Raw genomic sequence first — 26,278 nt, 5'->3', positions numbered from 1 at the left:
CACAAGACTCGTGAGTCAATGCAAATAACAAGTAATGGTCTCTTTTCCTTTTTCCCATCTTGTTTTCTCCCCAGAACCTGTCTAGCTTTCAGGCCCTGCACCCTAACACTCTGGGTGACGCCTCCCCAAGGAGGCTGTGACCATCCTGCTGCAGCAGGCAGAGGCAAGGCCGTGGCAGAGGGTCTCGGTCGGGGCCACCAGAAGAGGGAAATAAAACACATTTCTCTGTCCTCCCCTGCCCACCAGCACAGTGGGAGCCCTCTGGGCTCCCTGAAAGTGTCTCTCCCCCCCACCAGGGAGGATGGGGACAGGGATGGGGACAGCAGCAGCCCACAGCCTCGACCGCTGGCGGGATGGGGCGGGGGAGCGCCCCTCGCGCCCCCTCCAGCCAACTCTCGCGAGATTCCGCCCGGCCAGCGGCCAGTTCTCGCGAGGTTTCCGCCTGGCTGCGGGCGGCGGCGGCGGTGACTCCTCCATGCGGTCGGAGCGGGAGGCCGGGCCGGGCTTGATGCGGGGCGGCGGTCGCGAGAAGTGGCCCATGGACATCCCGCTGCGGCGGGAGTCGCCGCGTCGCGACCCGGACGCTCCGCCAAACCCGCCGCCGCCTCCTTCTTCCCCACCCTCCCCGCTGCCGCCGCCGCCGCCGCCTCCGCTTCACCCGGCGCCGGGTAGACAGCGCGAGGAGAAAAAAACGGCTCTGAGCAAAGTGAGGGGGCGCGAGCGCAGCTGCGGGCGGGGCGGGGCGGGGCGGGGGGTGTCACGCGTGGGCCGGGGTGGGGGGGTAGGCGGTGAGGAGCGGCTGTGGTGGGAGATGTCGGGGGATCAGAGGAAGTTTGGGGTGAGGAGCATGGCGCGGGTAGGCCCTGTGCATCACAGAATGGTTGAGGTTGGAAGGGACCTTAGAGATCATCTAGTTCTACCCACCCACCCCTCTTCCCTGGGCAGGGACACCTCTCGCTAGGCCACATTGGACAGGCCCATGTCTAATTTCAGGAGGCTCTGGCGTTTAAAACGGATGGTTTTCGTCTGCAGCGTGAGGGTGTTTATTCGCTTCGGTATTTTGAGGTGCCCAGGCGTAGTGCTGCAGGTTTGCGTACCTTTTCATCTTTCGTTCTTCAGGAGTTAAGATTGGCTATTGGTGTGGCAAAGCAGCTCCTGCGAGGACAAGAGCACTTACCTCTCCCTGGGCACTTTTTACAGAATACTTAGATAGAGTACTGTGAAATTTGATTTATTCCTATTTTCTGAATTGGAAACCTGAAGCACTGAAAATCACTATAACTTAAGGTTAAGTCAAGTTAAATTCAGACATTGGCAAGAAACGGGAATAGACTGTGTGAAGCTTGGTGGCCGTTTGACTGTTTTGTGTGCTGGCATAGTTCTGTCCCAAAGGTTTCCATATGTTTTCCCAGCCTTTATTATTGGCCAGTTTACCTGAGTGTGGCAGATTGACTAGGTGGCTGCCAGACCCCCAGCCAGCTGCTTTCTCACTCCTTCCTCAGCAGGACAGGGGGAGAAAATAAGATTAAAATCTTCTTGGTCTAGATAAAGACAGGGAGATCACTTAGAAATTGCCATCACAGACAAAACAGACACAACTTGGAGAAAATTAATTTACTTTATTGCTAATTAAAATATGAGAGTATAATTGTGAGAAACAAAGATTAAAACTAAAACACCTTCCTGACCTTTCTCCTTCCCTCTCAGGCTCTCCCTTCCCTGCCCCCAAAGCAGTACAGGGGGATGGGGAATGGGGGTTGCGGACAGGACATAACAGCTCCTCTCTACTGCTCCTTCCTCATCACACTCCAGCTGTGGGGTCCCTGCCATGGGGTACAGCCCTTCATGAACTGCTCCAGTGGGGGTCTCTCCAAAATGCTGCAGTTGTTTGTGAACTGCTGCACTGGGGGTCTTCGCCATGGGCTGGAGTCCTTCAGGATAAACCTGCTCCAGCGTGGACTCCTCTCCACAGGCAGCAGGTCCTGCCAGAAAACCTGCTCCAGCGTGGGCTCTCCATGGGCTGCAGCTTCCTTCAGGGCATCTCCACCTGCTGCGGCATGGGGTCCCCTGTGGGCTGCAGTGTGGATATCTGCTCCACAGTTGTCCTATGTGGGCTGCAGGGGCACAGTCTGCCTCACCATGGTCTCCTCCAGGGGGTATCTTTGCTCCAGCACCTGGAGCACCTCCACCCGTCCTTCTTCTTTCACCTTGGTGTCTGCAGGGCTGTTTCTCACACTTTTTTTCCCCTTACTCCTCTGTCACACACTGCTATGCAGCCTTTTCTGTCCTTTCCTGAATAACTTTCCCCCCAGGCACCACCACCTTGGCTGCGGGGCTCAGCTGTGCCCTGCGGTGGTTTCATTGGAACTGGCTGTGTCTGGCATGGGGGCACAGGCTGCCCTGGAGCCCCTGCTGCCAGCACCTGGGCACATAAACCTAATACACTAAGATGCTGTTGTAATAAAAGTCTTAAAAGTTAGTTTAAATAATTTTAAAAAGAGATACTCTAAAATGTTGTATAGTCAATATCTATTTTTTGGTCACTTGTTAAAATCTCTAGTTATTGGCTAAATTGCAGTGGTTCTCAGGCTCTTCAACAGAATATTTCAGTTACCCTACAGTTTTACAATGTTAGCAGAAACTGAGGGAAACTGTTCCATTTGTCAGCAAATCCAAGAAGGTAAATCACTAGGAGGCTAACGCTCCAATTGAAGTTTTTGAGGAAAAGCTTTTAAAGTGGAGTAATATGATTTGTTTAGTCTCTTTCTACAGTATTTAGATCAAAGATAAATCTCCATTTTCTTTTATGTATGCAGGTAGTTATTCGACGGCTTCCTCCTTGTCTAACTAAGGAGCAACTGGAGGAACAGCTACATCCTCTACCTGCCCATGATTATTTTGAGTTTTGCACTGCTGATCCCAGGTGAGGATGAGCAGTTTGTTTAGATTTTCAGGTACTTAAAACCTAATTAAGGTGTTTGGGTCATACAAAATCACATTTTTTTTTTCCATTGAGCCCTTTTTGTTAGTTTTGTTAGTTACTTAAAATATTTATGAAAAGCTGGATACATATGATGCAGAGGCAATGCATTCTTGCCCTTTTCTTTTACACTGGTGATTTTAAAACAGAAAACTTTTGTGTATGAATAGGACATAATTTTATTTGAAACCCTGATGTTTCTTTTAACTTTCATTGGTAAAATGCAACAGACTTTGTTGGCTGTGAGAAAGCATCAACCTAAGGCAAATATTACAGAAGTTTTTTCATGAGTGCCATTTGAGCTTAATTTCTTCGTTTGCTTACATGTTTTTGTATTTATTTTGTACAGTTTATCAAATAATCCAGTTTTATTCATTTTTGTCTCATTCAAAATTAAAAAAAAAAGAAGAGAAATAGGAAGAAATAGTGGTTGATTTAAAATATAGCAAGTATATTTGTGTAATTTCCTCAGTATTGCAGTGGTAAAATACGATTCCCTTTTGAACAAAACAATTTCCAGAAGAGAAGGAACTTAATCATTAAAATAAAATACCACGTCTGCACGTGTTCTGAAAAACTAAAGTATATCCATCTTGCCCATGTTAGCTTATCTTAATGTGCAATGAATCATCCTCTACAGGCACCATATTCTTTCCATTGACTACAGAGGGATCCTGGATGTTTATTGCTGACCAGCTTTTAAAGTTAGGGGTGACCCCATCCAGAGCAGATAGCCTTTCCCACCTAGGGAATTGTTTGTGGCAAATTATACTTGGAACGGTGTAGTTCCTGGGCTGAATTTATTTGAAAAGATACTGCTGCTTCTTGCCACCACTGTGTTATTAGATGGTTAGCTCTGACTATGTAGGTTCTCTTAGAGTCAATTCCACAGTTGGAATGGAACAAGTGTCTGTGTGGTGAAACTCAGTGGTAGTTCCCTGACCTACACAGTTACACGTACATGCGGCAACTAAATAGTAGGTGTTTCAGCTTTTCTGGGAGAACCACAAAGGATGAGAAGTTAGGAAAGGGGAGAGTTTAGTCTGATTGAAAGCCTTTGTAGTTATGTATGTTTTTCTGCTGAATCTTGTCATTCATATTTGCAAATGGATATCTGTAGGGCTTCCGTCCCAGCTGTTCATTTGATAAGGGGAAAATATCAAAGGCAAACAAAAATTTCTCTGAAGAAGAGTGTCTCTGTCTTCAGCTTGTTTAGCTACATAAATGCCAGGAAACAGTTAAAAATTTACAGTTTTAATTTTCTAGAACAAGTACAATTCTTGGTACAAGAATTTAGGGAGTCAGCCATCTAGAAAAGAGAAGGCACTGAAAACAGTTGTACATAAAACGTTTCATTTTTCTCTTTTCTTTTGTGTGATGAAATTTGGAGTACTCAAAATGCTGTCCACTTGTTTAATTGCATCTATGTCAGGTTACTGCTGAAAGATACTGTGGGTTTTCTCTCACGTTGTGTTATTCATCATGTACTTGCGTACAGCTAGGGACAGAACAAATATATATATAAAAAAGTTTGTTAGATCACAGAAATGACAGTTCATTCTGGTAGAGGGATGAGGACATGCTTAAAACACTTTAAAAGTTTGTTTGCCTTGAAGAGCAGATCTTGGTGATCAAAAATAAGAAAAAGTCTGAAGAAAATAAAGCTGTATTTCTTACATTGTTTTGCTACTAGACTTCAAGATGCAGCAAGCAAAGAATAGACATTTTTAAACTTTTTTTCTGAACAATGATACCTCTGATGGGTTACTTGGATTGTCAGTTTCCTTGAGTCCTATGTATAAGCCCTGTAATAAAGTAATGGTCTGGGAGAAAAATGTTCTTATCCTCCTGAATTTTGGATTCATGTTCTCTTCTGTTTTCACAAATTTAAACTCTCTAGAAAAAATGTTTTAATACGTTTGACTTTTTCAGCATGAACTGTTTCATATTTGCCTTTTTTTTTCTTCATCTTAAAAGTTATGCTTTCCTACATAAGATGTATTTTTTCAGAATGGGTTTGTCTTCACAAGGTTTGTATGGCTACAGCTTCTTTCAGCAAACTACTGCAGTTTAAATGGGCACTTAGCTGCAGCTCTGCAGAGCATTGGCTTGACTGATTATTTGTGCTTTGACTGGCCCAGGATCATCTTGCCCCCTTTGTCTGAATGCTGACACATACCCATGCACATCTGTTTATTATTTAATTATTTACATATTCACATACTCTAGAATATACGGTAAGCTTTCAGAAATTGTAAGTTAGAGACAAGATTAATACAGTGAGTCTTAGTCTCCTCTTATTCAGCGGAGATAAGGATATACTCTTCTGAGTATAAAGCATTGTGCTGCAGTTACCTGTCAGGTTATGGACAGTTCACAAAATTTCAGAAAACTCCCTGTGGATGTGTCTTCACACCATTCCAGCTAACAGGAAGAGCTACAGGACAAGGTGGGCATGTTCTCTCTACAGTGCCTTCTGTCTTTTCACTGATTAGTTTTTTTCTAGATCCTGTACTGTGTGCATAGTGGCAACCAATCCAGAGAATTCAGTGATAATAAAAATACGGGAAGATAAAAAGTAAATTTCTTGTTACCTAACGAGAATAATTTGGAGAAGCTACTTGGTGAAGAGGATCTGAAAGAAAGAGGCATACAAATGTTTTGATGCAGAAGCAGACAGATTTGTCTTAAGAGCTGTAACATCTCAGTTTAACCCCATCCTGTGTAACTCCAGATAACAGAAGTTTCTAAGAGCTCATTCAGATTTCTTCAGCTGTGGAGTACAGACTTCTTTTTTTTTTTTCTTTTTTTCCCCTCCAAAAAACACTCTGTTAAACCGTAGAACTCCTTGTCAGAAATTAATGCCAGAAATGCTGGAGGTTGAAAACGGTTAAGGAGCATTTAGACAAACACTTATTTAGACAAATATTTACCTATGAGAACCTATTAAACACAAGGATACAAGTTCTGTATTACAAAGTCCCTAGGCTGCAAGTAGCTGAAATATACTGGGTGAAGTGTCAGGGTATAGTTTCCCCTTTTTAATAAACTTTCTCTAAGTATCCTCTACTAGTTGCTGTTGGAGAGAGGACTAGAGAGGTCTAACTATAGCTGTTTCTACATTTTTATTTCCAAGGTCATCTCACCCTAGAGGACAAAACAAAGAAGATGATACACATATCAACTCATTTCTCTGTTTTTGCTGTCTAAATGTTTTCTTTAAGTTTACAATGTCTTATTATAAGCAAGCTATAAAACTTCTTAAAATTTCATTTAAGTAATGTTGTTAATGTATAACACTTGTTCAGTTACATCCATTTCAGTAAAATCATTTCAGAAAGTGACTTGCATTGTGTTTTGTTCATTTTTTTCAGATTCATCTGATTCACTGCATTACATTCATTCTCTCTTGTACATTAACATCAAAATACAAACAAAGCAGTGTTTCTGTGACTGATTCGATGGCCTTTAGGGTTGTTCGTTGGATAGACACGCTATCTATAGCTGATAATAAAGACTATGCCTTCTTGACAGTCTGTCTTGTTCTCATCTTGTTCTTGGATTCCAAATACTATTTTTTTCCAGGTACTCTTTTTTTTTCTCTCTCTTTTTTTTTTTTTTTTTTTTTTTTTGTCTGCACATAAATGTTTCTGAGTCTTCTACAACTTGAGTCATAGAATCATAGAATCATAGAATTAGTGAGGTTGGAAGGGACCTTTAAGATCATCAAGTCCAACCATTAACCTACCCTGATAAAAACACCACCACTTCTAAACCATGTCCCTAAGCACCTCATCTACCCTTTTCTTAAACACCTCCAGGGATGGTGAATCCACCACCTCTCTGGGCAGCTTATTCCAATGTTTAATAACCCTTTCAGTGAAAAAATGCTTCCTAATATCCAATCTAAACCTGCCCTGACATAACTTGAACCCGTTTCCTCTTGTCCTATCACTTGTCACCAGGGAGAAGAGGTCAGCTCCCATCTCTCTAAAACCTCCTTTCAGGTAGTTGTAGAGGGTGATAAGGTCTCCCCTCAGCCTCCTCTTCTCCAGGCTAAACAACCCCAGATCCCTCAGTCGTTCCTCATAAGGTTTGTCCTCCAAAGTCAAGTGATTGAGCTCTGGCCCTGCAGGATTTGGGTCATCCCTTGGGACTGGCACTGAATGCCGAGTGTTAGGACTCATTATTATTGTTACGAGGTTATAAAAGTATAGAGATGTGAACAGGAGCTTTGCTTATGTGAAAGCCAGTCAAATAGTCGATGCCATGCCATATATTACCAGACTGATAAAGCTTCTTGCAAACAGCACTCCTCCTTTTTCCCTTCATAGCTGCTTCCCAACATTTTACTCAGGATTATTGTAGGCAAATAGCATTAATGCTGTAGGGTGGCAGTACGCACCCAGGAACTGCAGCTCTGGAGGGGCAGCACCTTTAGAGTTTCAAGGGAACCACCACTAGTATGTTCTGGATAGAACGAGTGACAGTCTGTCATCGCAACTGTATAGTGTTTCTGTTACTCCTCTGCTGGACAAATTGTGCTCGTTTATATCTGTAAAAAGGAAAGGCTAAGTTAATTTAAAATTGTGCCAGTTCCATCCACTGTGTGAATGACCACAGAAGGTGAGAGACGAGAGGGTTGAAGGCCAGTGGATTTTAGGTTGACACGACAGTGTAGGTGATGAGTTATCACTTTGATCAAAAATTATTATGCAATATATGATTGGATGGAGGAGTTTATTTAACACTCCAAAATTTAGGTGTAGAGATTTATATATACATATAAGTATGTATGTTTGTATATATACACACACACACACACACTATGATTGATAAGTTGTTAAGTATTTTTACTGAGATGTGCTGGCTGTTTTTACAGTTATAATGTTTATATTATAGATAAACATTTACAATTTCTTTCCTGTATACCAGTTTTTTTCACAGTTGTGTTAAAAGATACTTGGTAGAAGTAAACTTTTAGAATGTTTGTTACTGAAATTACTATAAAAGTAAGGGCTTAAAGAGATGATAGACTAAGTATTATAGAAATACATGTAACCTAAAAGATTGAATACCCTTGAATCCACAACAGAAACCAAAGAAACAGAGTTGTACACTGAACAAATGTGTACAGTCAGACTCATCTGGGTTATTTCCATAAAAATTTCTCTAAGTGATATCTCAGAGATGCCAACATCATGTGCAGTGCATCTGTCCAAAACATGATACGGATGGAAAGCAGCATTATAGACAGCAAACATAAGGCAAAATAGAACCAGCTGTCTGATGATAAAACTAAGAGTGCAACCTCAAAACTGAATTTCAAATCCTGAATGAAATCTGTGCTGGTAGATACTTGAAAGAAGGAGGAGGCACACAGAGTCCGGTGGCCCTTCTGTAGGACTCAGCTGGAGGGCAAAGTCCTGAAGAGTAAAAGCTGTATTTTGTCCAATAACTGCTGAATACAGAGTACAAAAGTAGAGTAGGAGTGTTTCTTCCTGGTATTAGGCACAAAGTGCCTGTGGCCCTGTGAAGCCCTGTGCATTCTTTGCTGGATGGTTACGCTGGTGAGTTCTCAGTGGATAGGTGAAAAGGGAATCCAGGGTGGGGAGCAGCAGTTGAAAGTCAGGTGTCTGAAACATGGAGTAAGAAAAAGTATTTTATATGCAGGCCAGTGCTAAGCATTTCCAATTTGCTAGGTTTAGTTAGCTCCCAATTAAGAGAGTGAGTTCTATGCATTTTTTTTAGGCACACTGCACACTGTGTGCAGTAAGGTAAGAAGCCTAAGACAGGGGTCTGAAACACTCCGTGATCAAGCCTTTATACGCTGAGCACTCTGGCAGCTGACTTGCATGCATATGAGAACCAACTCTTTATTTGTAGCAGTGGCTCCATCAGAGGAGGAACCTGTAATCGTTAAGCATTGTCATAGCTGTGTTTCTACAACCTTCTACCCTGATACATAGCGACAATAATGGACAGACAATCCTATTTTATTGTGCTACTGTGCACATCAATATCCTACTGTGCACAAGCATGCTTTTGTATTTTTTACACGTTTCTGCTGATGTGAATGAAATTCTTGAAGATGTTAGTAATGTGTAGCAACAACATTGGATCCCTTATCTGCAAGGTAAATTCTAAATCTCTGCTTTCCGGAGTCCAGTTTATATGTTTCAGACTCAGTTTTTTTCTTACTAATAAATGCTTAATAGTCATATCAAATGTTTCTGTGTTTCAAAAGATACTCACTCTGATAAGCCTAAGCTGAAAATGTTAGAAAAATACTATGTTGTATACCAGGAAAAGATTGTGTTGCCAAAACAGATGGAACAGATGGTGTTGGTGTAAAGCTAAAGGAAAGAAGGAAGGAGTAAGTCTTTGTAATTTCAGTTCTCTTTCATGATGGTTATGGGCCCAACCATAAGGTTCAAAGTTACTGCAGAAAAAATAATCCAGCTATATGACGAAGCTGTTTGCTGTGCATTGAGACAGAGAAGAAGCACCACAGTAATGTAGCAGCTGGGACATGTGTCTGAGTCCCAGTCTTTGATCTACGGAAAGTTTTAGTATTTTACAAAAACTGAAGATGGATAAAACACTGAAATAGTTGTTTAGACTAGGAAGTAAAACTCAATTTCTCACTCTCAGATAACAATAACTGGGCTGAAAAATAATGCTCCCTCCAGATTCCTGGTTTTGTCTTGTGAATCTTCAGCACTTCAAGTGTATAATCATATCAGTCTCTAATATCAGGCCTCATTTAATTTAAACATCAAAGAACCTGTAACATAAGAATAGTCCTGTTAACATGACAGAGAAGGAATTTTACTTCTTCCTGGGAGCCACCAGTTATCAGAGACTTCTTCTCTGTTCCAGCCATTAAGCAGCACGGAGACATTTCTTACAGAACAGCTATAGATTGCCACAATAAAATTTCCTCCTTTACATATACTTGTATAGGCCTTTTTAAAAGATTTTTTTTAACTGTATGTAATTATGAAAAGTGTTACATTTAATCTTTTTTTTTTTATTTGCTTTGGAACCGATGCGAAGGAAGCTGGCTTGTTTTCTCTGCTTTGCACCTTGGTGGTAACTCCACAACCACCTTCAAGATACCTTGTGTTGTGTGTGCAGACTCGTGTAGGTTTGCAAATCTGATCACAGAGGATTCTGTAGGGTTTGCAGAGCCCTGTGACAAAACACAAGCCACGTGCCACCATGCTCATTTGGTCAAGCTGTCTAGAGGTGGCTTGCAAGCGGTCTGTAGCTGTGTGGCATCTGCGTAGGCTGTGGTGGATGAGGGAGCATGCCATCCCCGCCTCTAGCTTCTTTCAGCACTGTTTTGTGTTGGCAGCACAGCCCTAGCCGTGCCCTATCGGGCATTTTTGTGGTTGCCTGCATACAGGTCACTCAATGCTATACCATCCTAGAATATAAAAATATAGTGAGTATATATGGATGAAATATCTCTTCCTTAGAATTAGAAGGTTTATCCTCTGTATTGCTGGAGAAACACTCATAGCTGGTTTTTGCAAAATATCTAAACGAAAACAACCCTCTAGGGTTTTTTTTTTTTAAAACATTTCTCCTGGCTACAGTATCAAACACAAACTTGGTAGATTTCCAAAATCATTGGTTAGATATTGACAGCACTGCTCTTTAAGGTCACCTTCAGATACCCAGACTTTAATCCATATGGAGGCACATTTGAAAAAGAAAAAATTACTTAGTTTGTAGTAACTGTGTTGCTTTGAGCTGCCACATGTGTGGATCCTGTGATCCAATCCATTTTTTTTCTCTTTCTCACTCATTGTGAAATCTGATTCTGAAATAGCCATGGGACTGAAATACAGTTGCAACTGTGTGTGTTTATTGTCTCCTGCTGCTGGAGGTGAGCTTGTCTGAAGACAGGCCATGTGTGGCAATAATAGTATAAACATAGGTATTTTAAAGTTATGGGCTTGTGTTCAGGTATGTTCAAAAAGCATATGCTCTGCAATTTAGAGAGACAAAACAAACTAGAAATATTTGTCTCAGTTCAGAAAAAAATTCACAGTTGCATCCAGGAACTTGGTTATTTAGTTACTTTTTATCATATATATAATTACATATGTTTATGTAAACACTTTGATATGCATGTTTAAGGTAGCCCTTTCTCAAAGAAGATGAGAATTGCAGTGTGATCCTTCTAGTTTTACTTTTTTCCTAGTCCTAAACAGAATAGTAAATAACAAAAAATAAAACTGTTTCTTGTTGCAGCCTTTATCCTCATCTCTACTCAAGAGCATACATTAACTTTAGAAATCCTGAGGACATCCTTCTTTTTAGAGATCGCTTTGATGGCTATGTCTTCATTGATAATAAAGGTTGGACTGTTTGTAATATACTAAGTGTGTATATATGTATATATATAATTTTAGGACATTAATTTACTTTTTGCTAATTATGCCAGTTTTTTTCTCAATATACAGTTAATTACATAAAAGTATATTACAATCTAGCACTTAAAAGATAATGAAGTGCAAAATATATTTGTCCATGCAGTCTTGTTTTTCTGTGTGGTGTGCATGCTTTGTGTGCATTCTTGTACCTTAAGCAGTACACTATCAAGATCCTGTTAAGATAATTAGCTTATGCAAGCTTCACAATTCATCACAACAGTAACTGAACACATTGCAAGCATGAATTGCTTTCAGTTACATCTTCAGTGTGCTTTCGTGCCATAAAGTTGTGCCACTTATTCTCTTTTTGAAAAAGCAAGATGAAAACTTGACTTCATCATTTTGGTTGCCCACTTTGAGATATGTACAGCTTGACTTTTTAGAGCATTTGCGGACACCTTGAGTTGAGCTCCAAGAACAAGAGTGACAAAATTGGTTGCCATCTTCAGAATGTTCAGTCTGGAAAAGTTTGCCCAAAACTAAAGAAAAGCTCTGTAATGTAGGTGTGGGTAACTCCAGGTCTCCTACAGTAGCATGAAACTGCCATAGCCAAGAAATGGTGCTTTCCCTTTAGCAGCTCCTTGCCTCACTCACTCATACCTTCTGTAAAAAATTGCATGGATTGTATAAAACAGACATAGATTTGTGAGTTTCTTGTATAGACATTGTCTGTCTGTTTTGTACAGTCAGTGTTGCGGAGGTCCCGCAAAAAGTAGTCCTGTCCACTCTTACTGGAGAGTTGAACTCTAAAGGAGCTGTCTGTCAAACTAACAAATTCCTCTTCAGCATTTCCTACCTGAGATATTCTGTAGGCTTCTAACTTAAACATATTTGGATGGACTTCCCTAGAGATGGAGAACAGCACATTCCTCACAGTGTGTGATTCCAAGATTTCAAATTTTGGGTGTTTTAGATGAAAAACTGGAAAGAAACTATTTTTATGATTCTGCCAAGACTCCACTTCGCCTAAATTAAGCACATTCTTCAGTGTTATGCTGGACTGAAGCCAGAATATTTTGTACATTGCAAATCTGAGCTTGGACACAGCTGGCCAGTTTGGCGTGATTGTTTGTGCAAATAGAGAACAAGTTTTGATCAAAGGTGCCCTCTGGTGAGGCTTGTGGTGGCATTGCCTTTATGAGGCTAACATTAAAACAAGGATCGCTAGGTTCAATAAGGTTAACAAATGTTCTGGCAGATTTAAGCAAAGTTTTCAGTGGACTTGAGCAAAGTGTAATCTTGAGCCTGCTGCAAGTGGAAACCAGGCGAAATTCCAAAGCTACACACAGTTCTGACTCCAGTCCAAATAAGAATCTGGTATTTAAGGCAGAATTCAAAACAAAGATTCCATGCCAGTAAACACAGGCAAGAAGCTGCCTAGTCCATCATAAATGGAAAAAAAAAAGTGTCACAAAATTCTATATACTGAGTTTTACAGTTTTGGTTTTGAAAGAAGGTGGTATGTTTCATCATTGCATATTGCCCATCATTTTTTTAAGCATTTTGGCAACAAAAATTTACAGAAGCAACTCAATTGTTTCGGATTCATTGTCCAGTAGTACTTATCACTTGTCAGGCTGAGTTTTTCTGTAAATTTTTCTAATCAATGAATATCTGAAGAATTAAAAGGGAATTAGAAATGATAATGCATGAATTTTATTGTGCAGCAGTAGTCATCTTCATTTTGATGGTCTTTGTTAGCATGTCCAAAAAATATTTAATGTTTCTGTATATAATTAAAATAGAAGTGTATTTTGTTTTGAATCTAAAATACTACTACATACAATTTTTCATTAGAAGTTTAGGATGGAATTATGGAAATATTGACCTTTGATTTCAAGTAAGATTGCCCGACACAAGTTTCAGGAGTTCTGAAAATCTTACTTGAATATAGGGGATGTTTCTCCCCCTCCAAAAATTAAGCACTGATCTTTTTTAAGGTTTGGAGTATCCTGCAGTGGTTGAATTTGCTCCATTCCAGAAGATTTCAAAAAAGAAGCTGAAGAAGAAAGATGCCAAAGCTGGGAGCATTGAAGACGGTAAATATATTTTCTTGGCATCACAGTGGAAAATAGATTCCATTTCTGTCATGCGTTGCAAAGTATTAACATAATTCAAAAATTTGTCTTCACAGATCCAGAATATAGGAAATTTTTAGAGAGTTATTGTGCTGATGAAGAGAAAATCTGTGCCAATCCTGAGATTCTTTTGGGAGAGATTGAGGCCAAAACAAGGGAACTCATTGGTCTGTTTTCTTGATTTTTTCTTATTATTGAAAATATTAAATATCTTATTTTTATATCTTTATGATATTACGTGCAAGAGCTGACCTGTTCAGATGGATGAATTGAGGTTATTGCAGTTAAATTTTTCCAGCCAAGTAGTGGCAGGAAACACCCCACCTACTCTTTTAAGTCTCTATGCATGGAATAACTTGACTTCACTGGAAGTTTTGCCTGCACAGTGGCTTCAGAAATGGTTCCTTAATACTTCTGAATATTTACAGATGTATTAAAAGATGAAAGATTTATTTTCAAAAGATAAAATAGCTGGATACTTAACAATTGATCCCTGATATTAGCTACTTTTATTGAGAAACATGAAATGATTTCTCTTTGTTCTCATGGTCAAGATTCTGCAAAAGCTTTGAAAGTGAGGCAGCACCTTGTTTTCTTTATGAATGTAGCATGACTTTCACTGTCTCGGGGGGAATCTTTAGTAAGATCAGCATTATAATCTTCAATGCCAGTATGCAGCTTTCAGGATGACATGGAGTATTGATGTGCTGTATCTCCAAGTGACAATGTGCAGAACACTTAGTTTTACTTTTTTTTTTTTTTTAGGTGTGACAATTGAGTAAGGGAAAGAAAATCGACCTTTGTAAAAGTACCCACCTCTTTTGGTTAGAATCATAGAATAGAATCATAGAAACATTTAGGTTGGAAAAGACCCTTAAGGTCATTGAGTCCAACCGTTAACCCAGCACTGCCCAGTCCACCACTAAAACGTGTCCCTAAGTACCACATCTACACATCTTTTAAATACCTCCAGGAATGGTGACTCAACCACTTCCCTGGGCACCTGTTCCAATGCTTGACAACACTTTCGGGGAAGAAATTTTTCCTTATATCCAATCTAAACTTCCCCTGGCACAACTTGAAACCGTTTCTTCTCTTCCTGTCACTTGTTACTGCTGTCAGTCTGTTTGTCCCTGCCTGTGACAAGCATTTCAGTAGTAGCATTAATTATTCTTCATATCCATAAATTAATAGTTGACTGAAGAGATTTGGAACTTAAACAATATAGAGGAAATGGAAATGTCAGAAGAATCAACATTTAGATCATTCTGTTATCATTCTGCTTTTCTAGATAGGGAATTTCCCCAACAATTTTTAATCACCCCAGATCTTCCCTACTATTCGGCAGCAGAATAAAAGCAGTCAGAATTTTCTAAGTTTACAATTTACAATTTGCAAAAAGTTTACAATTTCAAGAAAGATTTCTTAACTTAAAATATTCTGTCAGTGAAAATGATTAGTATTAAGAGTTGCTGATTTCTGAGTAAAAATATTGGCTGAAGGCAGCTTTACATTAGGAGTTTTAATGATTTGCATATGTTAAATCACAGGAAATCAAATTAGCTGCTTTATTTTTTCCGCTGTTCAAAACTGTGGCCATTGCTATCAATATAAAAACAAAGATTACTTCAGTGGATAGCATTTTTATAGCAAAATTATGTAAGGGTTTCGTTGCATGTTGAGTTTCAAAGGTGTTACTCCTGCTGGAGTCAAAGAAAGACACGGCCAGGGCTTTGTTGGCAGAATTGGGCCTCACATTCTCAGCTCCAGGTAGTGTTACTACAAACCAGCATGTTTTATGCATCACGTCACATGCGTTAGCTCATAAGTTTCAGTATGACAGAGAGATATAAAACAGATTTTCTCTGTAACAAGATGAAGGTAAGCTTGTTCTTCTGGCTTGTTTGTAGAGAGCAAGATAAAATATAAAATTTATTGCTGACACAGCCCTTCATTTTGTAATTTATTTTCTTTTAAAATTTCTTAAACATTTTAAGAAAAAAACTCTTAGATTTTTATTTGCAGTGAGGCCCATGAGTAAGATGGGTAAGATTCATGTTTGATGATTACTTTCTTTTTTGCCTTCCTCTTTTGATAGTACTCATCATGCTGCCTTTCTCCCTTGAACTTCAAATTATTTTTGATGAAACCTCTTGCATCACAGACTTAGTCGCGACTAGGGTCAAGTTCTGGACTCTGAGTGCAGCTTATCCTTTTTCCAGACCCTCCAGTTACAATTTGTGATCACTTTAAGCGCATAAAAGTGCCCAGAGTTGGACACTGCTCAGACAAGGGAACTTAAGGGAGCGGGGGAAAGAGGCAGAGGTACAGATCTGAGATACTGGTAGGGACAGTGCTGGGGACCTAAAATATGTCAAAAATTAGGGGCAGGTGGGAGAGAGAGGTAGGGGGTAGCATGGGGAATCTGGAGATAGAGGGAGGAAGATCTCAAATCGACAATCTTTTTTGGTTGTTGCTTTTGACCAGTGATAGTTGGTAAAAACAAATACTGAATCCTATCAAGCCTTCCATTCATAACTGCGTAACAGGGTTTTATCATTAGCGAATGAGATGCCCCCAGGATATTCACACTTTCGAAACAAAAATATTCAAATGTTTTTGGCATATGAATTGAAACTGAAGCCAGAGTTTTATTGAATCTGCTGATACTTTGCTATGTAACCTGGGACAAACCACTTGTCTCTTCATCCAGTTTTCCGATGGAGAGGTGAATGCTAAATGGTAGTTAAGTGGAAGTGATATATAAGAATGAAAATGTTTCCTTCATGATGTACTTTGAAATCTGGGATTGAAAAGTGCTGTGTCAGATTACAGTAATGTGGGCTGTATGTGAACAGCAATGTAGCTAGGTTTTGATGTACAGTGTTAAAATGTAAGAATAGATTCTGAACACATTTCTTTCCTTTCTGGTGAAATAACTGTTTGATGAGCAAGAGAAAAAAGCCATTTTCTTGAACTCAAAAGATAAGATTTTTAATTAAACATTAAATAATCATGCAACATATATCTGTTGCTTCTAACCCTAAAGGCAAAAAAGGAACAGTGTGTTTCTAAAACAGAATGATGGGAATGCCTTCAAAAATATATAAAACAAATAGGCTTGTTAATTATTTAGCTCCCTTGCAGATAAAACTAGAAAATAGCAGTTAGTACTAAAGTAAAGAAATGAGTACATATTTTAGGAGTTGAACACTATATCACAAATTTTTTGTGTTTTAGCTAGAAGAACAACACCCCTTTTGGAATATATTAAAAATAGAAAATTAGAAAAGCAGGTACGTTCAGACTTTTGCCTGAAGTTCAACATTTATGTTTCACATGATTTTCCGTTGGACAATTTACAATTAATCATTTTGAACTCTTCAGAGAATACGAGAAGAGAAAAGAGAAGAACGAAGGCGGAGAGAGCTGGAGAAGAAACGCCTGCGGGAGGAAGAGAAAAGGAAGCGCAGAGAAGAAGAAAGACGTAAAAGAAAAGAATTGGAGAAGCAAAAGAAGATTTCTGAAAAAGAAATAAGGATCAAGGTACCTTAATGAAAAAAACCCAAACCTATTTTTCTGTTGAAGTTATCCAGAAGTTCCTTTGGTATCTCACTTATACTGTTTATGCAGTGTACTACAGTACAGTGTGGCGATACCAAACCAGTTTTGAGTGGAAGGGTAAGTAACGTAGGACTTTGACTAAATAGTGTTGTTGAAAAGTGTGACTAATTGCCTTAGGTGCAATGATGTGCTGATGCAGTTAAGGCAGGTAACTCAGATATCTTTATACAACACTGCCACATTCTATGCCGACATAATCAACGGAACATGTTCTGTGCTAACATGTCAGAAGATTATTGCAAATATGGCTTTAACACTTTCTGTCATGTAAATCTTCATTTAGCCATATGTGTTTATGCTCAGAACCGATGTATTTTAATAGTGTGCTTTAACCAAACTATGACAAAATCTTGCTAATTTCAGGCTGTGCCGCCTTATAACAATCTGAATAGATGTGCTTTTAATGACCTCACTTAGGCAGGTGTATTTTGTGCTACGTCTGGGCACTTAAAACTTTATTTGTGTAAGGTGACATAAATAAGAACTATTCATCTGAACTGAATTTTGTGGTATTGGAAAGCTTTCATATGCTGTTTAGAAGAGGAAAATTTTTATAAGAGTCTGTAGCTTAATGCAAGGGCACACAGACTCACTCCAGATCTTGTGATGGGGAGAAGCCACAGAACTGTGTACTTCTTTCCTCTTCCTTTTCTTCCTGAACAACAGTTGTCTTCACCTGGGTGTAAAAAATAGTAAGTTCTGAAGCCGAATTACACATTTTTCATATTTAGACGTAAAGAAAAACATACTAGAACTTCAGAAGAAAAGGGAGTTATTCTTTAAAATGTATTACCCAAACATGGTTGTCCAAAAGACCCCAGTATTTATGACATCTGGGCAATATGGCCTTGAAAGCTAGTTCTGTCTCCTAAAGAAAAGGAAAATGCTACCTGAGAGAAACATTATAGAAGTTTTAAATATTGGAGAAGAATAACCTGTGCTCATTTCAAAAAAACTGGTGGAATGAAAAGACTGATGAGATGTTCTGCTTATTCTTGAAATGTTAGAGAAATAGTTTGACACCGTTGGTCCTTCTATAAAGATTATTCCTGCAATGCTAGACACTGCTCAAGCCCTGTGCGGGTTATTTGTTGTGAAAGGAACAGACTTCTTGGAAATCTTAATCTTAATCTCCAAGGTGAATATGCAATGTGATCTTTTCTGGTAACATCATAATTTTTCCTCAGTCCAGTTTTCTGTCAGAGTGTATTTATACTAAGTGCCTACTTCTATATGCCGGTTTGTCCCAAGTAGTTCATGTGTAACACATTTTATATATAATATTTCACGGAGTGAAGTATTAATCTTGCTCCTTTTGTCTTAGGGATTCTGCTTTTTATTTTATTGACAATAGCATTGAGCTTTGTTTCATGATATCTAAGAAATCGTAGACCATAATAATATCTTTATATATAAAACTAAGGAGAGAAGAATAGGTAAGTGTTTTCTCCAGTATTCTCAGCATATTTAAAAGAGTGCAGTTGAATGCCTGCTAATGACTTGTCACTCCTTAGCAAAAGTAAACTTCCCTCTTTAAATAACTTTTTAAATTTTATACTTCATAAAATATATTCCGAGTATTTAAGTATCTTCAATCTGAATAGGTTTTTGATATATTTAATACATTGTTAAAATGTCTTTTACAACAGAGAATAATTTTACATCATAATATAAACAAATATTTCTTAGCTTCTTAAGAAGCCTGAAAAAGGAGATGAGTTGGCCAGTGAAAAGCACAAAGAAAAAGGTGAAGAACCTGACATTGAAGAAAACAAATGGGATAAATCACCTGGATCTGGGAGCGTAAAATCCAAATCATTGGAAGGTTCACTAAAAGAACTTAAGGAAAAGTAAGTAATATTTATCTTTTAGGCTTCAGATTAGTTTTCATTTGAAGGCTTAATCATGATATACATAGTGCACTGGCTGGGTGTTTTGTCAGCAAGGAACTGATTTCATTCTGTGTGTGAACAAATCTCTCACTGTCCTTTTTGTAAAAGGTGTTTAGTAACAACTTACTGACCTGATGGCAGTATTAGTGGATGCAATTTGTTATTTGTGAAATGTTTTGAAATCCCAGATTGGAAGGATTTCTGCATGAAAAGTCATTCAGAGTTTCATTGTTATTTCACCTGCTCCCCATCAAGAGCTCAGGTAAGGTCCTCCGTCCATTACTGATGTCAAAGACTAAATTGCCTCAGATGCCTTACTCTTCCATCAACACTTTCTTCATTTTTGCTGCAATAAACAGATAAATGTGTTTGATAAATGGGACAATGGCAGAATAGTTAAGATGTGAATGACAGCCTTATGATAGGTGCAGAAGGCTGTCTCTGTCTCCTACTGCCTTTTGTGTTGCATATGTAATAGTAGGAACAAGAGGTATAGCCTAGTTCGGTAACTACTGTAGCCTGGAAGCATCTTACAAATGTTTTCAGCAGCTTGTTCTCTCTTTTGTCCTTTGGCACAGCATGTCCCATCACAAGCAGGATTCACCCATAAGATATGTAAGATACATAATTAAGAATAACGTGCTGCTGAGGTAAACAATACTTTATTCTTCAACAGAGTTTCTCAGCCAAGCTCTCAAAAGTACATTGCAGAGCTGAATCTGAGATGTCATGTATATGTGCAACTTGTACATAAAGACAATTTTGAGCATTTAAATAATTTACCTAAGGTACTATATACACGGTATTAGAGAAAGTTTGGGATTGTGCTCTAGCTCTTGCAGGCTTCCTGCCTTTTCTGAGTAGTTTAAATTTTACCTTTGCCCACTTACGTTCTTGATTTTTATGAAAAGTATGCAGGAGCTGCAAATGTTCTCCTACTGGCAGACAGAAAAATAAAGAATAGAAACTTTGAACACTGGAAAATAAAACCACTGAATTTGCTAATTGAAGAAATGGTTCACCAATAATATCCTACATGTGTTATTCATCTTTTTTTGTCTCTGACTAGGGACTTCAAACATGGACTCAGTGTTTCAATATGTTGAGTATGTCCTGAAAGTTGCTAACAACTTCAATTTCCTATTCTTTAATGGAAATTGAAAATATTCAGCAACTCTTTCATTGGTGTTCTTCAGCAAAGGAAACAGAACAGGGTCAACAGAAACATTTGCAGGGCAAGTCAGTTGTTTGCTAATAAGGCTTTTTATGTATTAAGCTTTTGGTGGTGCCATATAACATTTTTACTATTGATCTTGTAAGCTTAATAAGGCATTAATGTAGATTTTCCAGGTGTAAACCAGAATCCTTTTGGCTGCACAGGTACAGTAAGCGTTAACTTGTCTTTCCAAGTGCTCATTTCATCATGATTATAAGTGGGTGCAATTAGGCAGCAAGCTATAAGCTATTTCAGCTGAATCGAAAATTAAAGTTGTAACTACTTTGTCACTGACTCAGAAATCAGTAATAAACTTACTTCCAACTCTACATGCAGGAGACTGAATTGCCTGTTTGAAACCATGTTTAAAGGCTGAGTAGCAATAGCTTTCTACCACAAATTAAAACCTTAGTAGGTGCATGAGTGTACCTGGTCACGTACAGATTTGAAACTATACCAAAGAGAAGTATGCTTCCATTCCCTTTACTTCCATACATTTCTGCTTTCTATTTCTCTGGCTGTGTAACTTTCTCTTCTGCCTTACTTTGTAATTGCTTACCCCACTACTCTTGGCTGCCTGTTTGCTCTGACTGAATTTTAGAAAGCTACTTTAACTACTCTTGAACTGGAGCTTGTATCCCTGTCACCTGCCTGCCTCCAGGCACATCCATTTCTTCCTCACCCGCAGTAGCAGTCAGGGGAATGCTACAGCAACAAATCAAGATGTCTCTGGCTTTTTGGAAGATCATGCTCTGAGCCTTGCTAGGACTTGGAGTCTAGAATAGCACATTAAATGTGAAACAAAGCAACTTATAGCCACATACCCCTTGAGAGCTAAGATAGTATTTTATATATGTGTGCCTATGCTACAGGTACAGTATCTCTGTAATTGTGTAATTGTGATTGATTCAGATGTCTGTGACAGCTGAGAGGTTACTTCCACTTGGCGAAGTAACAGTCTTACGAAGCACAGTCTTACGAAATGCTGAATAACTTCCCGGCCTGTCATTCACATTTTGTTGCTGACCTCCAGCTCTTCCTGAGATGGGGCCCCTGTCTTGGCAGACCCACTAATGCCCAAGTTCATGGCAGAGGCTGACAATATTCACAGTTCTGTTATTTAAAAAAAAAAAAAGTGATAAGCTCACTTCTATTGATAGGAAAGCATTCTAAATGAGAAGTATATTACTATTTGATCACTGCAGCATTAGAAATTCTCCATCCTCTCTGATTCTGTCTGCCGATTCCCAAAATGTGAGCAGACTCTGACTTTCCTGTTTCAATTTTAAGTATTTATACATATGTAATATATAAAAAGAAAGTGCCTGTATTTGCTCCTTTTAAAGTCCGATCTATTCTGTAATCTTTCTTCATTATTTGCAGTTTGGCTGCACGAGAGAAGCACCCGCTCACTGAACAGGAACAATGAAGTGAATAAGAGAGCTGAAAATTGTATCAGACAGGCAGCAAAATGTTGCAAACTAATAGTCTTTGTAATATAAAGCCATTGCAGCATAGCAGAAATTAAGTATTATGTTATGGTAAGGTAATGGTCCTTCATCTAAATACAATTGCAAAGGTACGCTAAATTACTTGGAGACATAATAAACAAAAGCTTGGAACATAAGTATTCACTTTCACAAATGCCTTCTGCGAGTTGCAATGTCAGTGAATAATTTTTGTTAAATTGAGTCATAAGACTTTACAAATTGATGCATGATACCTGCACAATTCCTTTGGGCCCTGAATGTTCCCTTTCAAGGGAATACATGAGTCATCTCAAGAATAGGCCACAAGAGGTAATCATGCAGCGTGTGTCTGTGTGAAGAGTATTGGGGAACCATTTGTGGGATTGCAAAGAGGGATAAAAGTTGAAGAATAGTCTTCCACAACAGTTGCACAAAAGTCCGATTTTGCTTGCAAAGCTTTGTCTGCTATTTTGAAGTGAATGTGTAGTCAAGGGCTGGACGTACATGGATGAGGCATTCAGGAAAATTGCACATAATGCCTTTTTAATGGCAAGAAAACAGCCTTGCCATACAATTGATCTAAATACTGTTGAATTCAAAGGAAGGCTTTGCATTGTATCCTTCAGCAGCTTTTTATTAATTGCTTGGATTTTCTTTCTTTTTATACATACTCTTAGGTCACAAAATGATAGTGACAAAGAGCAAAGAGATTTGGAGAGAAGATTTCGAGAAAAAGAATCTGAAAGACAAAGGTATCGATTGGATGATGGCAGAAAGCATAGAGCTCACTATGAGTTTGACAAGTTTGTGAGAAGGAATGACGAAGAACTGAAATGGGGGAAAGGATACAACCAAGACAGAGGAAAGAAAGGGAACTACAACTACAGCTTCACTGTGGAGGCAGTAGACAAACTGGGTAAAGAGGACAAGTGTGATGACATGGCATCCAAAAAGGAGCGCATAAGAAATAAGGTTCTTTTATTCATTTAGGATAATCTTTCATTAGTTAAATATGCTTCAAGATGACAGGTTTTACTTTTGCAAACTCAGTATAAAGATCCTTTTTCAAAAAAAAACAATTCTTTATTTAATTTTCAGTAAAACTCAGACTTAGCTAGCTTTCGATAGCTACCAGAGGAAAACAGCAGTTAAAATCAGTTAAGGTTACAGGTCTCTGCTCATTCATATTTACAATATATAGAAGACTGACTGTCTTCCTTTCAATCCTAGCATTTTTAGAACACTATTCTTGGAAGCCTCGTATTTTACAAGTGTATTAAAAATTGTTATACTTCTGATCTGTAATGAAATTTAAAAACTGTGGCAAGCTAGTCTTTTAAAAATGCACTTCCATTACCCAGGTCATAAAGTAATTATATTCTGGATTGGCCAGGCATTGCTCGGTAGAGGAACTATAAGGACTTAAATAAACAGCTAATTCAGAGACCATTGCATAGTACGAAAAGGAAAAGGCCGTCATTTGGTTAGGACAAATTATCCTCATGGTCATTGTCAGGGAAAGAGCAGGTGCAAAACCCGTGCAAGCGGGGCCTGTAGCAGGGTGTATGGTAGAGCTCTCCCTTATTGTCTCCCAGAGACGTGGGCATCGTTTTTCTCAGACTGTCTGATTTCATGGATGTGCCGGGGTCTTTTAAGGAGGTGGCTCTCCTTGTCACCCTCATTCTCTTCCCCTTCTGATCCTACATTTTCCACAAAAGATGACCGAAACACTGTTTTGTGTAGAAATTTATTCTGCATGTGAAAGTCGTCTTTCAAACCAAGTGACTGACCGGTGATGCGGGCTAAGGCTGACAAGGAGTAACCCGGTCACGTGCAGAGTGCATCGGTATGGAGTGTGCATACAGCAAGTCCAGGTGGACTCGCTGTGCATGTCAGGGAAGTCACCCTGTGCAAACACAGAAAGCCTGGTGTGCCCCGCTCTTTGTTTATGCAAGGGTCAGCTGGGCAGTATAGGTGAGATTTATCTGAGGATACACATTAGCTGCTTTCCACATACACCAACAGCTCAAGCTGTCAAACAGTCAGAAAAATGGCTAGTTCAGAAATAGGAAGATGGGGAAAACAATTTTCCTCCTGCTTGCCATGCTGCTCTTGAAATCTGGCAGAGTAATCTGCAACCTTGGAACAGGATGGTGGGTCTTGGGGGCCTTTTGTCAAGACTTAAGAAGCCGTCTCCCTTTTATTTCTTCCCCTCGCACTTCTGGTAGCTCACTTGAGTCTCTGGATTAGTCCACACTTTTAAGTACTGGATTTGTTCCCTATACAAAATAAGCAATAACAGTAAATTTTTTTGCAGTGTGGTGACTTCTTTCCTTAAAGTATTTATCACATAGATAAGAGTTAGGGGCTGAGTTTTCCAGCTTACCTATAGAATTAACAATGCCAACACAAGTTGTTAGGTCAAGCTTCTTTCTGAAGTTTGTAAGAAATAATTAGAAAATGGGAAATTTCCAGTCTAAGTAACAGTTGTGCTAGCTTTCATGCAAACTGTGAGGTACAGAGTCTGTGATATGAAAAATCATTTGGACCCTTTATCGTAAACTTTCCAATGAGCACTGCTTGTCAGAGGGTCTACTTTTATGCAGGTCTTTGTGATGTAGAAAGATGTATGTTATGCCTTTCATTCCATACTACGAGGCACTAACTCGAATGATCTAGCCGTATGGGCCAGTAGTGAATCTTGATATCTGGTCTAAAGACATGGAGAAAAAAGTGAAGTAAAAAAACCCCAAAGGTGAAGGAAAAAGAAAGAAAAAGCTAAAATGCATATTGGGAATAAGAAAAAAGAATGAAAGAACAAAAGACCAGAATGACTTCAAACTATGAAGGCAATTGAAGATTAATATAGTTTGATGTCAGACTATTTCAGTGCTCTGACACTGTTTAATTTTGTTTGTTGAACTTAAACACAAGACTTTAGTCAAAAAGCCCAGGTTTTGGTGAATGGGTTGCTTTGTAACACTAAAAACTGGAATGTGTGAGCGTAAAATACTCTCACTAGGAAAGGACTTCTTAAGCAGTGTTTCCGAACAGTATGTTTTATTATTGAAATTTTGAGAATAAAAAGTGCTCTCAAGAGCTATGGAACATCACCCTTTGCAAGTTTGAAGTGTCTTTTCCTTGTAAACTGGCTCCTTCTTCTGTTCGCCAGTGATCAAATCAGTGTGTGTCACTCACAAAGCCTGCACATGCTCAGGTTGTGCTTACCTTGTTTATTATCAGGGGGTGAATTCCCCCGCTCTCAGGCTCAGTATGGAAGGCATGATGAAGTGGAGCAACAACTGTGAAATTTTATTTTGATATGTATAATTCAAATGTACATTCCACGTTTAAATTTTGGTAATGATTGATGATTTGAAGAGCGCTGCACACATATCAATATTGTAAAGTTCAGTTGAGAGCAATGTAGCAGTTACCTGCTGTTACCTGCTAAACTTTTCTCTGGTTTGTCTTATTTTTTATGCTTATATTTAATATTTGTCAGTCATCTGCAGAGTTGATGTTAGTGGAGGTAGCAAAGTTTTTCAGCAGTTTATCTGTAATTCTGTGTTGGATAATTGTCTGCAGTATTTATCCTTGTTTATGTCAAAGGTGCCATAGGATCTTTAATAATTACAGCTTTCTTCATTTATTCAAAATGCTTGGCTCCCAAGAATAGTGTTATAAACAAGACAGATATTAAATAGTCAATTTTCATTACACTCCGTTTTTTTCTTGGGTCTTCTGAAATGTAAAGTGATTTAACACAAAATCTACTTTCTTCACAAACATTCATCACTTTAAAATCCCACATATGTATCCCACACAGGTTTCTCGGAGAGTTAACCACGTCTCCTTCCTTCTAGGATCGCCCAGCCATGCAGCTATACCAGCCAGGAGCTCGCATTCGAACACATACGGGATCTACAAGTAAAACCTATGACTGCAGTGGGAAATCCTTTGAAGACGCTCTTGATAAAAAGTATGAGGCAGATAATTCAGCTGGAGGTGGTTCTGAGAAGAGCGAAGAAGCAGAATAAAACAAACTGGAGGAAAGACTTGTGAAAAGGGATGAACTTAAGATTCAGTGTCATCACAAAAAATCCGTAGGGCTGTTTCAGGACTCCACAGGCGATTGCACCACCAAAATTACAATAGCTCTGCCTCTTACTTTCTGTAAAATAAAGGGAAGAGTGACTGGAGACATATAAAGTATCTTACAGCAAAGGAAAATCATTGCTTTTTTACAAAAAGCAGAGCAACCGCTATTTGCCTAATTCAAAAGCAGTTCAGTATTTTGAATAGATTTACCTTGAAATAGAAAACCTCTAATAGTTTTAAAGGAGTATTTATATAAGACTTTTCAGAAGCTATTTCACCTTTTCAAGTCTAAGGAAATGTAATGTAGGTCTGCATCGGTTTGAAGTCTGAGGCACTTTAAATGTGTTTGGTGCATGACATGAGGGTCAGAGGACCCCTTCCTGCGAGCGGCAGCGGCAGCGGCAGGGGCAGGGGCTGCTGCAGGGAGTTGCGGTCGGGCTCGGTGGGACCGGCCCTGGGAGGAAGCTCTGG

The 26,278-nt window shown here is 39.0% G+C and overlaps 1 protein-coding gene across 1 annotated transcript; it reads left to right on the top strand.

Annotated features, from left to right (window-relative positions):
• The first annotated feature begins 460 nt into the window (after positions 1–460).
• Positions 461–25,964, top strand: UPF3A (UPF3A regulator of nonsense mediated mRNA decay). The gene is made up of 10 exons (XM_082482506.1): positions 461–706; positions 2,817–2,923; positions 11,246–11,352; positions 13,368–13,466; positions 13,562–13,672; positions 16,746–16,801; positions 16,893–17,051; positions 18,819–18,979; positions 22,384–22,678; positions 25,573–25,964. The coding sequence occupies exons 1-10, from the start codon at positions 476–478 to the stop codon at positions 25,744–25,746; spliced, it is 1,500 nt and encodes a 499-aa protein (XP_082338632.1). The 5' UTR covers positions 461–475; the 3' UTR covers positions 25,747–25,964.
• Positions 25,965–26,278: the final 314 nt, after the last annotated feature.

The sequence above is a fragment of the Vanellus vanellus genome (assembly GCF_965231255.1).
Source record: "Vanellus vanellus genome assembly, chromosome: 1".
In the NCBI taxonomy this organism is placed as follows: Eukaryota; Metazoa; Chordata; class Aves; order Charadriiformes; family Charadriidae; genus Vanellus; species Vanellus vanellus.
This window is presented reverse-complemented; position numbering and strand designations above follow the sequence as displayed.